We start from the raw sequence: 15,205 nt of genomic DNA on the forward strand, positions 1-15,205 counted from the left end.
TCCACAAAAAAACCTACTAGAACTGATATGAGAATTCAGTAAGATTGTAGGACAGATGCACAAATCAATGTGGAGAAATCCATTGCATTTCTATACACTGATAATGAAGCGGCAGAAAGAAGCATTAAGAAAACAATCCCATTTACAATTGCACCAAAGATAACAAAGCACCTAGAAATGAACTTAACCAAGGAGGTGAAAGACCTGTGCTCTGAAAACCATGAAGCACTGATGAAGGAAATTGAGGATCACACAAATGGAAAGATATTCCATGCTCATGGACAGGAAGACATATTGTTAATATGTCCATACTACCCAAAGCAGTACAAACTTAATGCAATCCCTATCCAAATGCCACCAGGATTTTTCACAGAACTAGAACAAACGGTCCTAAAATGTGTATGGAACCACAAGACTCCGCATAGCCAAAGCTATCTTGAAAAAGAAAAACAAAGCTGGAGGTACCACGACTCCAGATTTCAAGATATGTGACAAAGCTGTAGGAATCAAAGGAGTATGGGACTAGCACAAAGACAGACACACGAATCAGTAGAACAGAATAGAAAACCTGGAAATAAACCCGTGATTATATGGTAGGAGGAAAGAATATACAATGCAAAAAAAAAAGAGTCTCTTCAAGTGCTGGGAAAATTGGGCAGCGACAGGCAAAAGAATGAAACTGGACCACTTTCCTACACCATACACAAAAAGGAACTTAAAATGGATTAAAGACCTATGGGGCACCTGGCTGGCTCAGTTGGTTGAGCGTCCAGCTTCAGTTCAGGTCATGGTCTCATGGTTCGTGAGTTCCAGCTGTGCTGACAGCTCAGAGCCTGGAGCCTTCTTCGGATTCAGTGACTCCCTGTCTGCCCTTCCCCCACTCATGTTCTGTCTCTGTGTCTCAAAAATGAACAAATGTTAAAAAGTACAAATAAAAAAAATGGATTAAAGACCTAAATGTGAGACTGAAACCATAAAAATCCTAGAAAAGAACACAGGCAGTAACTTCTTTGACATCAGCCATAGCAACTTCTTACGAGATAGGTCTCCTGAGGCAAGGGAAACAAAAGCAAAAATAAACTATTGGAACTTCATCAAAATAAAAGCTTCTGCACAGCAAAGGAAACAATCAACAAAAGTAAAAGATATGCTACCAAATGGGAGAAGATATTTGCAAATGACATATAAAGGATTAGTATCCAAAATGTATTATATACTTATACAACCCAACACCGAAAAAAAAAAACGCCAACCAATTCAATTAAAAAATAGATAGAAAGCATGAAAAGATATTTCTCCAAAAAAAAACCATACAGATGGCAAATGGACACATGAAAAGATGCTCAATACCAGTCATCATCAGGGAAATGCAAATCAAAATGACAATGAGATATCACTTCATAACTGTCAGAATGGCTAAAATAAAAAAAACACAAAAGCGGCAATTGTTGGCGAGGATGTGGAGAAAAAGGAACCCTTGGGCACTCTTGGTGGGAATGCAAACTGGTGCAGCCTCTGCGGAAAGCAGTATGGAGGTTCCTCAAAAAATTAAAAATAGAACTACCCTACGACCCAGCAATTGCACTACTAGGCATTTACCCAAAGAATACAAAAACTTCACATTCAAAAGGATAATGCACCAATACGTTTATAGCAGCATTACTGACAATTGCCAAATTATGGAAGCAGCCCAAGTGCCCATTGATAGATGAATGGATAAAGATGATGTGGTGTGTGTGTGTGTGTGTGTGTGTGTGTGTTTATGTGTGTGTATACACACACAATGAATATTTTTCAGCCATCATAGAGAACGAAATCTTGCCATTTGCAACAAAATGGATGAAGCTACAGGGTATAATGCTAAGTGAAATAAGTCAGAGAAAGACCAATACCATATGATTTCACTCATAGGTGGAATTTAAGAAACAAAATAAATGAACAAAGGAACAAAAGAGACAAACCAAGAAACAGACTCTTAACAATAGAGAACAAACTGATGGTTACCAGAGGGGAGGTGGATGGGGGGTGGGGGAAATAAGTGATGGGAATTACAGAGGGCACTTGTGATGAGCACCGGGTGATGCATGGAAGCGTTGAACCACTATGTTGTACAACTGAAACTAACATGTAACACTGTGCGTTAACTATACTGGAATTAAAATGAAATAAAAGCACAAAAGGTAGTATAGAAGAACAAAGAACAAGGGCAATAAACAGAAAACAGAAACATATATGGTAGATATTAACCCAACTTTATCAATAATCACTTTGACTGTCATGGCCTAAATATACCAATTAAAAGACAGAGATTGTTAGAGTGGATCAAAAAATAAGACCCGATTCTATGTTGTCTAAAGAAACTACTTTGGATATAAAGACACATCGAGATTAAGAATAATGGATGGAGAGAAATATGCCATGCTAACCCTAACCTAGAGGAAGCAGGCGTTTCAGACAGAGCAGACCTCAAAGCAAGAAAGGCTGTCAGGGATAGGAAGGGCATTCCATATGATAAACGGGTCATTTCTTTTAATACTCTTTTTTTTGAAATTTGTTAATGTTTGTTTATTTTTAAAAGAGAGAGAGAGAGAGAGAGAGAGAAACAGTGAGTAGGGGAGGAGCAGAGAGAGAGGGAGACACAGAATCTAAAGCAGGCTCCAGGCTCCGAGCTGTCAGCACAGAGCCCGACGTGGGGCTTGAACTCAGGAACCGCAAGATCATGAGCTGAGCTGAAGTCTGACGCTTAACCAACTGAGTCACACAGGCGCCCCAAAAGGGGTCAATTCTCAACACGTAACGGTTCTTAACAACTACACGCCCAACAACAGCATGTCAAACTTTGTGAGACAAAAACAGAACCGTAAGGAGGCACAGACGAACATAGGATCATAACTGAGACTCCAACACCCCTCTCGGAAGCGGGCAGATCCAGGAACGGAAAATCAGCAAGGACATGGTTGAACTCCACAGCACAGTCGACCAACTGTGTATAAGTGACACCTATACACTACCTCACCCAACAAGAGCAGGGTATACGTTGTTCTCCAGCTCATGAGGGACATTCACCAAGACAACAGCACATTCTGGCCCATAAAACACAGCCTCAACAAATACAAAAGAATACAAATCATATAACGTCTGCTCTCAGACCACAATGCAGTTAAACCAGTAATGGGTTACAGAAAGGCAACCGGAAAACCTCAGTTCCCATGGAGGTTTAACAGCACACTTTGAAACAACGCATGGGCCAAAGAAGAAATAAGAGTAATTTTAAAATATTTTGAACTAAGTGAAAATGAAAACACAGCTTTTCAAAATTTGTCAGATGGAGTAAAAGCAGCGCTTAGAGGAAAATTTATAGCACTGAATGCATGGATTGGAAATGAAGAAAGAGCTAAAATCGATACCCTAATCTCCACGTTAGGAAACTAGAAAAAGATGAGCAAATTAAATCCAGAGTAAGCAGACGGATAGAAATAAGAATTACAGCAGAAATCAGTGAGAGTCAAAACAGCAAATCAATAGAGAAAAATCAATGAAACCAAAAGCTGGTTCCTTGAAAAGGTCAATAAAATTGATCGGCCTCCAGCCAAGATACCTAAGAAAAAAAGACAGAGGCCACAAAATTGCTCACATCAGGAATGAAAGAAGGGGCAGCTGTATGGACCCCCTGGACATTAAAAGAATAAAGAAATACTATGGACAACTCCATCCCCACGAACTGCATGGCCTACATGAAACGGGACCAATTCCTAGAAAGACACAATCTGTTCAAAATCACAAGAACAAATAGATGATCTGAACAGGCTTATTTTTATTTTTTTAAAGTTTATTTTTAATTATTTTGAGAAAGAGACAGAGAGCAAGCAGAGGAGGTGCAGAGGAGGAGACAGAATCTCAGGCAGGCTCTATGCTGTCAGCTCAGAGCCCGATGTGGGGCTTGAACTCACGAACCGGGAGATCGTGACCTGAGCTGAAGTCAAGAGCCAGACACTTAACCGACCGAGCCACCCAGGTGCCCCTGCACAGGCTATATTTATTAAAGAAATTGAGTCAATAATTAATAACCTTCCAAACAGAGAGCGCCAGGCCGAGATGGGTTCACTGGTGAATTCTACTGGACTTATAAAGAAGGTATTATGCCAATTCCCTATAATCTCTTGCAGAGAACAGAAGCAGAGGACAGGAGGCTAACTCATTCTATGAGGCCAGCATTACCCTAAAACCAAAACCAGACAAAGATATTACAAGAGAAAAACCACGATGGACCAGGACGTCTCATGAACACAGGTGTACAAATCCTCAACAACATATTAGGAACAATTATTTAAATTGTTAGCTATTAGGGGCGCCTGGGTGGCTCAGTCGGTTGGACGGCCGACTTCGGCTCAGGTCATGATCTCGCGGTCCGTGAGTTCGAGCCCCGCGTCGGGCTCTGTGCTGACAGCTCAGAGCCTGGAGCCTGTTTCAGATTCTGTGTCTCCCTCTCTCTGACCCTCCCCCGTTCATGCTCTCTCTCTCAAAAAAATAAATAAACGTTAAAAAAAAAAAATTAAAAAATAAAAATAAATTGTTAGCTATTAAATATGTTAAATTTAAATGAAACATTAGAATTCTATGTTCATCTTAAATAGCAAATTAGCTAGAAGTGGACAGCCCACGCAGAAAAATGAATCTCGATACATACCATGAGACATTCACTAAATGAATCACAGACCTAAATGTAGAACTCCAAAGTATAAAACTTGGAGGGTAATGTGCGAAAACCCAAGTGAGCTTGAGTATGACAAGGTCTTTTCAGATACACTGCCCAACGCATGATCCATGACAGTTAATGGACAAGCTAGACTCCATTAAAATTAAAAACTTGTGCTCTATGAAAGACAATGTCAAGAGAATAAGACAAGCCACAGACTGGGAGAAGATATTTTCAAAGGTTACATCTGAGAAAGGACTGCCGTCCAAAATATAAAGAAACCCTTAAAACCCAATAGTAAGAAAAGAAACAACCCGATTAAGAAATGATGGGTCCAAAACCTTGCCACCTCACCCAAGGAGATGCACAGAGAGCAAGTAAGCGTATGGAAAGTTGCTCCGCAGCGTCGGTCATCAGGGAGACGCAAGTCAAAACGACGAGACAGCACGACAACCTCTTAGAGCGGCCCAGATCTGGAACCCTGGCGACACCCGATGCTGTGGTGAAGACGTGACGCAGCCGGACCTCTCGTTCATTGCTGCTGGCAATGCAACGCAACATGGCACGGCGCCTTGGGAACACAGTTTGGCGGGTTCTTACAAATCGAAACATAGTCTTACCATACTGATCTAGCAACCTCACTCATGGGTATTCACCCAAAGGAGGTGAACGCTTACGTCCACACACGCAAAATCGCACGTGGACTTTTGTAGCAGCTTAATTCATAATTGCCAAAACTTGGAAGGAACCAAGATGTCCTTCAGTAGGTGAGCGGGTCAACTGGGGCCCACCCAGACAACGGAATATTACTTAGCACTGAAAAGAAATGAGCTATCAAGCCATGAAGAGACACGGAGGAAACTTGGATGCACGGTACTACGAGAAAGAAGCCAGCCTGAAGAAGCTACACACCACAGGATTCCAACTCTATGACATTCTTGAAAGGTTCAACCACGGAGATAATAAAACGATCCATGGTTGTGGGGGTGGGGGGGGGGGGGAGAGTGGAACAGGTGGAGCACAGGGGATTTGGGGAGCAGTGAAAATTCTCTGAATGACAGTATCATGATAGACACCAGTCACTGCACATTTGTCTAGATGCCCAGAGCGCACGACATCGGGAGCGAACACTTAGGGTGACGAGGGGTCAATGTCGGTTTATCTGTCGTAATAAACGTACCAGTCTGGTGAGTGAGGCTGGTCACGGGGAGGTGGGGCGGGGGTGGTGGTGGGGGAAGGGGGTTGGAGGAGGCACATGGAAGTCTCTGTAACTTTCTCCTAATTTTCTTGTGACCCTAAAGCTGCTCTTAAAAAATTAAATCTTAAGAATTCACCTTGGACAAACCGGAGAATGTTCTCGGTGCCCCGTTTTCACCCAGCACCGACTGCGCACAGCTGTGAGGGGTGCCCCTGTGTGCACACCGCAGTCTGGCAGGAGGCACGAGGTAGAAACACACGGTCTGTTGCGCCCCTTTCTGTGCTGACCACGACAATGAAGTTGCCCTGCGCACAAGTCCAACCGTCAGACTCACGACAAGAGACATTTTTCTCTACAGCTCAGTCAAGCAGGACGGTCTTTCCGTCTTCCAGCTGATTCACGAGGCAACCTGCCTTGGGTGGGGTCACCACCAGCTCTGGAAATGAAACTCTGGTGCCACCTTATTAGAGAATTCGGGTTGACCCATCCTGGGACTGCTCACGTGAGACGGGACGATGCCTCCAAGGTTCCGTCAACAGTACGCTAAATAGATAGGTAACATTGCGGGGTTTTTGTGGCCAATAATTGGTGAATCTACTGCTTTGCTGTTTTTCTGCCTCAGCACCACAGGGACTGACAAATAACCTACCAGCCTTGGGCGCAGGGCTTGAACCCGGGAGAAGCAAGTAACAGCCACTGCTGTCCTATCGAGCAAAGCAAAATACTTTCATGGGTCTTTCCTACGATAACATTCTCCCTAAAAGTAACATTTCTAGGCTTTGTCTAGAACCGAAATAGGTTCTTTTCCCCCCTGCAAGTACTTCGGCTGAGAGGTTCATAACTTTGAGGGAATTACGGACACACGTAAGAATGTGTAAAAGCAAAGAACCCATTCTCCAGACTGGTTCCCAGGCTTCAGGAGCCCTGGACTCTCCTGGAGATGAACACCCAGAGGCTGAATTTGCAGAAGACCGGGGTCTCCAGATATGCCTGATGGCGCGCGTAACAAGCCCAGCCCACAACAGGATGTTCTTGGGGTTGAACGTGAGGCCTCGACCGTGAGGCGGGAACACGGGTGCCCGCGGAGGAGGGGACGGAGGACGGGGTTGCTCTGCTCAGGGTCTGCAAATGCAGTACGCGCATCACGTTCCCCAGGAAGCTGGGCAGCGAGCCTGCGCGCGTTAGCCACAGCAGGGTTTCTGGAGTGAATTCTACCCCCCCTGCTCCCGTCAGACCACAGTCAAGCGCTGCTCGCTTGAGGACACATTTTGAGGCACACGTGACAAGAGGTGCAAGTTTGGCCCATGCCCCAGGAGAAACCCCGGGAGAAACAGCTAACTGCCCACGCGACAGCGCAGCTGAGGACGAGGGCTCCCCAGGCTGGTACCTGTTCATACGTGACAGGCACCCTCCCCTTGAGCCCCCTGATGGCCTGGCTCCACTGACATCTAGTGTGCACTTGGCACCCCCGGATGGCAAACACAGCACGAGCTACTGGACGAAGCCCTTGACCTCGTGGGGTCTATGCTCTGGGAGGGGGGGCGCGTAAGCCAAGTCAGGGGGACACGGAGGCGTGGGGAAGGTCAGGTGGAGCGAGGGGCTGGCAGAGCTGTGGTGGGGAGAGCCTCACTTGTGTGCCCAGGGCCAGCTTCCAGGAAGAGGTGGGGTTTTTTTTTTTTTGTTTTTTTTTTTATTATTTATTTTTGGGACAGAGAGAAACAGAGCATGAACGGGGGAGGGGCAGAGAGAGAGGGAGACACAGAATCGGAAACAGGCTCCAGGCTCCGAGCCATCAGCCCAGAGCCCGACGCGGGGCTCGAACTCACGGACCGCGAGATCGTGACCTGGCTGAAGTCGGACGCTTAACCGACTGTGCCACCCAGGCGCCCCAGAGGTGGGGTTTTGAACCCAGAGGAGCCACACACACAACCCCCGTGCAGAGGCCAGGAGGATGCTGTGGTTGGCAGATGGTCGGTGCGTGTGAAGAACAGCGAGGGCCCGTGGCCGCGTCCAAGGGAGTTCAGGGAGAGGAAGAGCCCAGGGGTGACAGGGACAGGCAGGGACACAGGGCCCGGGGAGGACACGGCCAGACCTGGGGTCTGCTCCAAGGAGGAGTCCAGAGGACCCGTGACCACCTTGCCTGCTTGGCAGGTGCCACTTCAAGAGAGCGTCAGGGTGGGTCCGGGCCACAGGGAGGGCAGAGGCGCTGTTTTCAGGGACGGACAACAGGCCAGGTTTGGGGGCCAAGATCAAGAGCTCAGACCTGAAGATCTAAGGCTGGAGACACCCACGAGACCCTCTGGTGGACACACGGAGTCGACACAGCAATGTCTCGGACCTCAGGGGACCCAACGGCCTTGCAGACAGTATATAAAGCCATTCATCCATCAGCTGCTCTCTCACTCCTTCCGACCAGGCACCGTGCGGACAAGGGCGTACCACTGTGTGATACTGACCCTCCTCCAAGTAGTGGGCACCCAGCACGGCCCCCAGGGCCCGCAGGTGACCCTCCCTGCTCCTCCTGGTCCCGGCCTGCACATCCTCTGCCCCGTCGGGGCGGCCGCGATGCGCTGCCTCCCTGAACCTGTGTCCTCAGGGTGAGACACAGCAGTCACTCTGGCTCCGACGCCTGTCATCTCAAGGCCCGTGACCCTGTGTTCCCACACAAGCAGGTGTGGTCACACGTGTGCCACGTCCGGGATGGCCGCCGGGCCCCATCCCCTTCCCCCTCCCCCTTCCACCTCATTTCGCTTTCCTGGTAGCATTTTTTACTATATTTCCAAGCACCGGACCTCCGAGCACCGCCTGTACGACTTTCTGCCGTGTGTTCCCAAGCAGCGACGCTCTCAAAGCCGAGCCTCTTTTACGTGTTTACAAAAACGTGAAAATCAATACGCAGTTACCAAAATAATAGAGGCTCGGTCTGCATCTCCTACTCCCAGCCCAGGGCCTGTCCGCACACACCCCTGCTCATCCTCGGAGGCGTGTCTCCCTTCCTTCGCCCCCACCCCTCCTCCGCGCCAGGGGCAGAAGCGCCTGGTCAGCATGGCCCCGGCGACCCCACCCTCCCCTCACCAGAGATGATGGAGTCGTTCAGAGCCTCTTCATCCTGATACACCAGCAGGTCGTCCTTGAGTTCGGAATTCACGATCAAGTTCTCCTTGTTCTCCTCTGAGCCCTTGGCTGCCGTCCGCTTGCTCTCCGAGACGCCGTCAAAGCTCCAAGCCTCCTCCCTCTCCTTGCCCCGCTCCATGCTGGACGTTCTCGACAGGCGGACGTCCACCCGCTTCTTCGGGGACGCTTTACTGTCCCGTCCTGGAAAACTGAAGCGGAAGACAGTTTGGGTTATACGCTGTCCGCTTCGTCCGAGGACCCAGCATATCGACTTGGGGGCTTCCGATAATATTGCAAATTCCCCAAGTACGTGCAGCGTCCAGCTTCTGATCTGAATGCACAGGGCACGCAGCCCCAGATGGCACACAGGCTTTGCGTCCAGGCACATGGCTGTCCTGAACAGCATACACACGCCCATGATGAAGCCTGACATGCTTAGTACGCTCGGGGCCAGGACTTCCCGAGAAAGGACGTGTGCAGCGTTTCTGCCAAACCACACGTGCGTCCCATTCCCTATCTGCTTTGCCCTCCGTCCACTTCTCCTTCACAGCCTGCCTACAGACACAGGAAATGAAAACTAAACGTGCAAGCTTCAGGAACAGGCTTACCTGTACTCTTGCCTAACGAAAACTCAAAGCCTGCAGAGGCCGGGACGGCTCCTCCTCCTCCACGGCACTCCCTAACCTGGATCCTCCCGGGGAAATGCAGGGGCTTTGTGGTCAGGCTCCCACGGTGTCCAGCCCCTGAATGTCCTCTCCTGGAGTGTGGTACCCAAGACCAGAGCCCGGGGCGAAGGGAAAAGGCGGGGCTCTTGTCCCAACCTTAAGAATTTCAAGACAGTGACAGCAGCGCATGGAACTCAGTCCGGGCGCATGACGCGAGACTGGCCTGGATGGAAATCTGGGCACACAGGTCTCCCTACCAGGGCGGCTCACCTGTCCTGGCGATGCTTGGTGGCCAGCGCCCTGTGCAGCTCCTCAATGACGCGGCTGGGGGGCAGTGGCCGGTGGACAGTGGCAAGATGTGGAGACCCCGTGGGCGTGGAAAGCTGTCCTCGGAGGGGAGGGTCAGTGTTTTTCCCGCCAGAGCCTTGGAAGAGTGCAGGCTGGCCTGGAGCACGAGAGGGACCGAGAGGAACGTGAGCCCCCGGGAGCAGGGAGGAGGGACTCTGCAGAAAGACATGAGCCCAAGGGCAGAGGACACAGCTCCCCCCACCACCCGGCCAGGTGACCTTGACGCCCTGTTCCAGAAGTTGTGCCAGGTCCCCTGCCCCCAGAGCCAGAGACAGGGCTCACCTCTGGCCGGTTCCATCCACGAGACCCCCCCCGCCCCCAAGCCTGGGGGATGAGCTCCACAGACATCAGTGCCAACGAGCCCCCTGCAAGGTCTCGGGCACAGAAAACCGGACGCCCCTCTCCTCCCACTTGGAATCAGTGACTTCACTGGGCCTGCCCTTCTCACCCGACTTTGTGACTCTGGGCAGGGCCCAAGTCTACCTTTCTTGCTGCTGTATCCCCAGGCCTGGCACTTAATACATGTGCAATAGACGTCCGTTTGTATGAAATGATTTTGAAGACTGAGAGTAGACTTGCTCCAACCCTGCCTGAGAAGGTGAGGCTTCTCTCGCTCCTCTAACAGATGCTCCCTGAATGTGCACTCCAAGGCCCACATGGCGTCAGGCGCTGGGGGCAGCAGAAGGCGTGGGTTTGGTCGTTACGCGGATCTGGCCTCCAGTCTCAGTCTGCTACTCATCAGCTGTAAGACCTCCAATGCAAGTCCCCAAAACTCGGGAAGGCTCAGCCTTCTTATCTGTAAAATGGGCCGACAGTTCCCTGGCGGGGCCAGCAGGAGCCCGGCAGCTGGGTTAGGGCCTGGCACCTGTTCCATCTTCATACACGGACTCGTTCCCAGAGAGGCTGAGGCAGGCTCCCACTAGACTGATACAAACAGACCAACCCCTTCTTAGCCTCGGCAGGAAGAGAGAGAGAAACAGAGAGACAGACACAGAGACACAGAGACCGAGACCACTCCATAAAAAACAAAGACTTTCTGACGCCATCCTGGAACGTGGATGTCACTCACAGGAAGACAGAAGGAAAACTGTAGGTCTCATCGGGACACATCATTTAGCGGTCTTTACAAACACCCGTCTTGGTGGGCACGGCCAGGAAACACGCACCGCCCAGGCCTTGCCCTCGATGGGCCTCTAGGCCGGCCAGGTGGGGCCAAGAGAGGAGAGGCAGACAGAAAGCCACTGGAGAAAGAGCTGTGCCAGGAAGGGGGGCTGAGAGCACCTGGGGTCGGGAGCACGTGGGCTGGGCTACGGAGGTCAGGCGAGGCCTCTCGGCAGAAGGGGACATCTGAGCTGACGCCCAAGGATGAGACGGTGCCAGCCATTCACAATGTGGCCAGACACAGGGCACAGGCGGGGGGCAGGGTGGGGGGCGGGCTCCACCCGAGAGCGGCCCCCAGGGCCGTCCCCAATTCTCCACACTCCACCAGCTCATCCCCCACCAACCTCCACCCCTCCCGGGGCGGCCCCTGCTCATCACAGGGACCGCCTCCCCTGCAGGTGTTGCTCTGCTGCCTGGAATCCTCGCCCACACCTGCTAGGAAGGCATCCCCGGTCCCAGCGTACAGGTGGGGAAACTGAGGTGGCGTGGCTTGTCTGTGCTCCCTCAGCCAGGACCCTCGCAGGGTCGCCACACGCTGGCAATCACGAATACACTGAACGAGCGCCCCCCATTTCCTGCTCTGCTGAGCGCTGTACCTGGCCCGCCTCGTCCAGCCACCCAGGGCACCAGTTAGCATGCCCCTTTCTCAGATAAGGAAACTGAGGCTCAGAAGCCAACCCCAAATCGTGCCTCCAGGGTATGACAGGGGCTGGGATTGGAACTCGGTGGCGGGATTCCAAGTGTGGTTGGCAGAGGCCGTGGGACCCCCATACGTGGAAGCGACCGTCATCCAGCTGGACAGGGAAAGCTTCATCCTGAGGGGGTGAACTCACACGGGTCCAGGGTCCAGGCAAGTGAAACGCAGGTGAGTCAAGGGACCTCACGCAATTCATACGAACAGGGGGCGAGGGTTTTGGTAAATACAAGAGCACCTGCTCACCTTAATGGGGCTGTTGTGACTCAGGGGTGGCCAGATATGAAGACTTTTCAAGAAAAGCCAGAAATCTGGATTCCAGGTAAAACTGACATGTTTTACACATGTTAATATTTTAATGCTTAAATAGATTTTAATGTTTAAAATGTTGGCAACCCGTTAAAAAAAAATTCGACACCATGCTGACCCGGCAAAGCAAGTCTGTGAGTGGGTCTGGGGTGGGGGGAGGGGGAAGACAATGCCCTGACCTCTGGTGGAGGGTCGGTGAGGAGGCCTGCAGGCAAAGACCCCTGTGGGGACTCAGCTTGTGTATGCTGTCCCCCCCTGGTCCCAGTTAAGCCCAGCTAAGGGGCCTCTCTCCTCCTCTGCTGCCACCTAGTGCCCACACGGTGAAGCAAACACTTTCCCCCCAAAGAGAAGAAAAAAGAGAACAGAGGAAATAAGACAGAGTCGCCAAAATGTGGTCTCAGCTGTCAAAAAGAGATCCAGGCTGAAACCACCCTCCCATGCCCTCCAGCTCCTAGTCTAGTTCCCCAGATTAATCCCCCCGATGTTCTGGAGCTCCTCAAAAGGGAGGGGCGGGTCCCAGAGCACGAGGCCCTCGAAATCCAGAATTTCAGCCGTGCGGACAAGCAGAGGAGTCACGGCAGAGGAACCTCACCGTGCGGCCTTAGGTCTGATCTGTCCAAAGCACAGAGGAGGCAGGACATCTGTGAGTTATCGAGGGTCCAGAACAAACTGTATGGGAGCCAGAATAAAACATGGTGGATAGTGCCTGATCGGATGGATTTCCAATTGTTTCAAGTCTCAACGGATGGAGAAGAAAACTCTCAGAAGATAGCAACAAGTTGCAACAGTGTGATTCTGCCTCGAAACTTTGACTCCTATCCGTGCGGCCACGTCCCCGGAAGACTATAGGCTTAGACTCATCCCAGAGAGGTAGGAACAAGCAGGCGGGGCTCAGATCGTCGCTTGTTCCTTCAGTCACAGTTGCGCGCACTCGCTAAGCACCTGCTGTATGCCAGCACTAGGACGTGGTAAGGTCCCGGGTTGCGGTCACAAAATCCCACAAAGTGGGTAGCTCAGAACAACAGGACGTCATCCGCTCGTAGTCGTAGAGGCCGGAAGTCTGGAATCAAGGTGTCAGCAGCTGGATCCTTCCGACGGCTGAGAGAGAAAGACGCCAGGCGTCCCCCAGCTCCGCCGGCATGGCATGACTTGCAGACAGCTCGCTCCAATCTCTGTCTCCACGTCCAGGTCGTCTGGTGGGTGCTCTTGTGTCTCTTATAAGGACACGCTCGTTGGATTTGGGGCCCCTCCCTCGCCAGGACGATTTCATGTTGATCCCGATCTAATCATGTCTGTGAAGACCCTCTTCCAAAGAAGACCGCAGTTCTGAGCTTCCAGGTAGACGTGAGTTTTAAGGGCACACTACTCAGCCCACCGGGTGAGGTGAATGAAGCATGTGGTAAGTGCCCCAAGGCCAGGCGCATGCTGCTGTGGGGTAAGGGTCAGGGACAGCGGCCCTGAAGGAGGGACAGAGACGCATAGGCACTGACCACGTGACGCCGGGGAAGAAGGTTTTAGCAGGAAGGGCGGTATGGGGGTTACCAGCCTCAGGCCCAGAACTGGGTTCCAGTCTCCGTTAGCCGTGGGACCTGGGAGACGTTGCTGGAGCCCCCGAGCCTCGGTCTCTTCGAGGTGCTGGCCCGTGCGTTAGGGACGGGCGGTGTGTAGCTGGGCCTCCTTGTGGCCCAACGAGAGGGAAGGAGTGGTGCTGTGAGTGGTGGTCAGGGGCTCACGGGCAGCAAGACGGCTCAGGTCCACCACCCACGTTGTCTTCATGCTACTCCCTTCAGGCAGCAGGTAAGGATCGACTCTTCAAAACAGCCACCTCGTACTGAAGGGTCTGCTTTTTCCCTGAGACCAGCAGCGTCTCCTATTTTCAGCAGTGATGGGACAAGAAATACCCAAACTCCGAAAGCAAACGTCTCAATTTCCAGGGACTATTCAGCCAGTGTGGCCAAAGCGATAGGAGCAGATGCCTCTTGGGGCCTCTGCGCAGCCGTGCTCCCCTCTCTGATCCCCACCCTACCATCCAGTGTTTATCCCTGCCTCCCTCTGCCTTTCAGGATGGGCTCACTGGAACAAGGTCATGAGACAGAGCAAGCAGAGACCACGAGAGATGGAGCCATCGGGGAGAAGTGGAGACAGACTGGGGAAGGAAGGGGAGGAGCAGGGGAGGGAGAGAGAATATGAGACAGAGAAGACACCTGAACATACAGACAAAATCTCCCTCCTGGGGGATGGCTACACTTTTGCATTCAGGTTCTGGAAGACTCCTTGGACTCCTGCCAATAAACTGCCTCATTTGCTTAAGGGAGCCCAGGGGTCTGCTCCTGACAACCACAGCTCATTGCTAAGAGCAGCCAGGCCTCCAGCCTCCAGTTCGTCTCCCCTGGGACTGCCTAGAGCCTGGATGGCAAAAGCAAAGGGTGAGAACCAGCCCGCAGCGGGAGCCCACCAAGACAGGTCGAAGGCACGGATGGCTGAACGGACGGAAGGATGCATGCATGCGGACCCACCTGTGACATTTTTCGTGGTTTTGCAGCCTGCCTTGGGTGGTGGCGTGGGCAACAGCGGGGGGCTGGGGAGCTGGCCCACGGATCTCTCCAGGGGTCTGGGAGGGCTGTCCAGGGAGTCAGACCCGGCTAAGGCTTGAGAGGGTTCATCCGCGGTAGGCGGGAGGCTGCCGGAGGCGTCTGCTTCTTCACCTCTGGATGCTGACGGCATCTTGGCTGGGTTCAAAGGCAAAACAGAGAGTTCACAAGCCATGCTGCTTCTGATGGGGTTGGACATGAGCAAGGACAGTAAAGTGGCTTGGGTGGGGTGGGACTGTTAACAGGAGCAGGGTACAGAGGGGCCGCTCAACGTACAGACCTGACTTCTGTGAGTTTAGAAGTCAATAGAACTGTTGGGGGTGGGAGGGGAGGAGGGAGAAGAGGAAAGAATTCAGGAGCAGGAGTAATTCTGTAATTCTGTTCCTTTTCTCGGTCAACAGGTGGCGCCAAAGCTCCGGTCCCCACCTG

The 15,205-nt window shown here is 51.6% G+C and overlaps 1 protein-coding gene across 1 annotated transcript in view; it reads right to left on the minus strand.

Annotated features, from left to right (window-relative positions):
• Positions 1 to 15,205, minus strand: part of PHACTR3 (phosphatase and actin regulator 3) — a 101,994-nt gene that overhangs the window by 67,556 nt on the left and 19,233 nt on the right. The window contains exons 4-6 of the mRNA XM_042930519.1: positions 14,702 to 14,914; positions 9,944 to 10,118; positions 8,970 to 9,217 (exon numbers count right to left, since the gene is read on the minus strand). Coding sequence (XP_042786453.1) covers positions 8,970 to 9,217; positions 9,944 to 10,118; positions 14,702 to 14,914 — 636 coding nt within the window. The remainder of the gene's footprint in view (positions 1 to 8,969; positions 9,218 to 9,943; positions 10,119 to 14,701; positions 14,915 to 15,205) is intronic.

The sequence above is a fragment of the Panthera leo genome, chromosome A3, assembly GCF_018350215.1.
Source record: "Panthera leo isolate Ple1 chromosome A3, P.leo_Ple1_pat1.1, whole genome shotgun sequence".
Lineage (NCBI taxonomy): Eukaryota > Metazoa > Chordata > Mammalia > Carnivora > Felidae > Panthera > Panthera leo.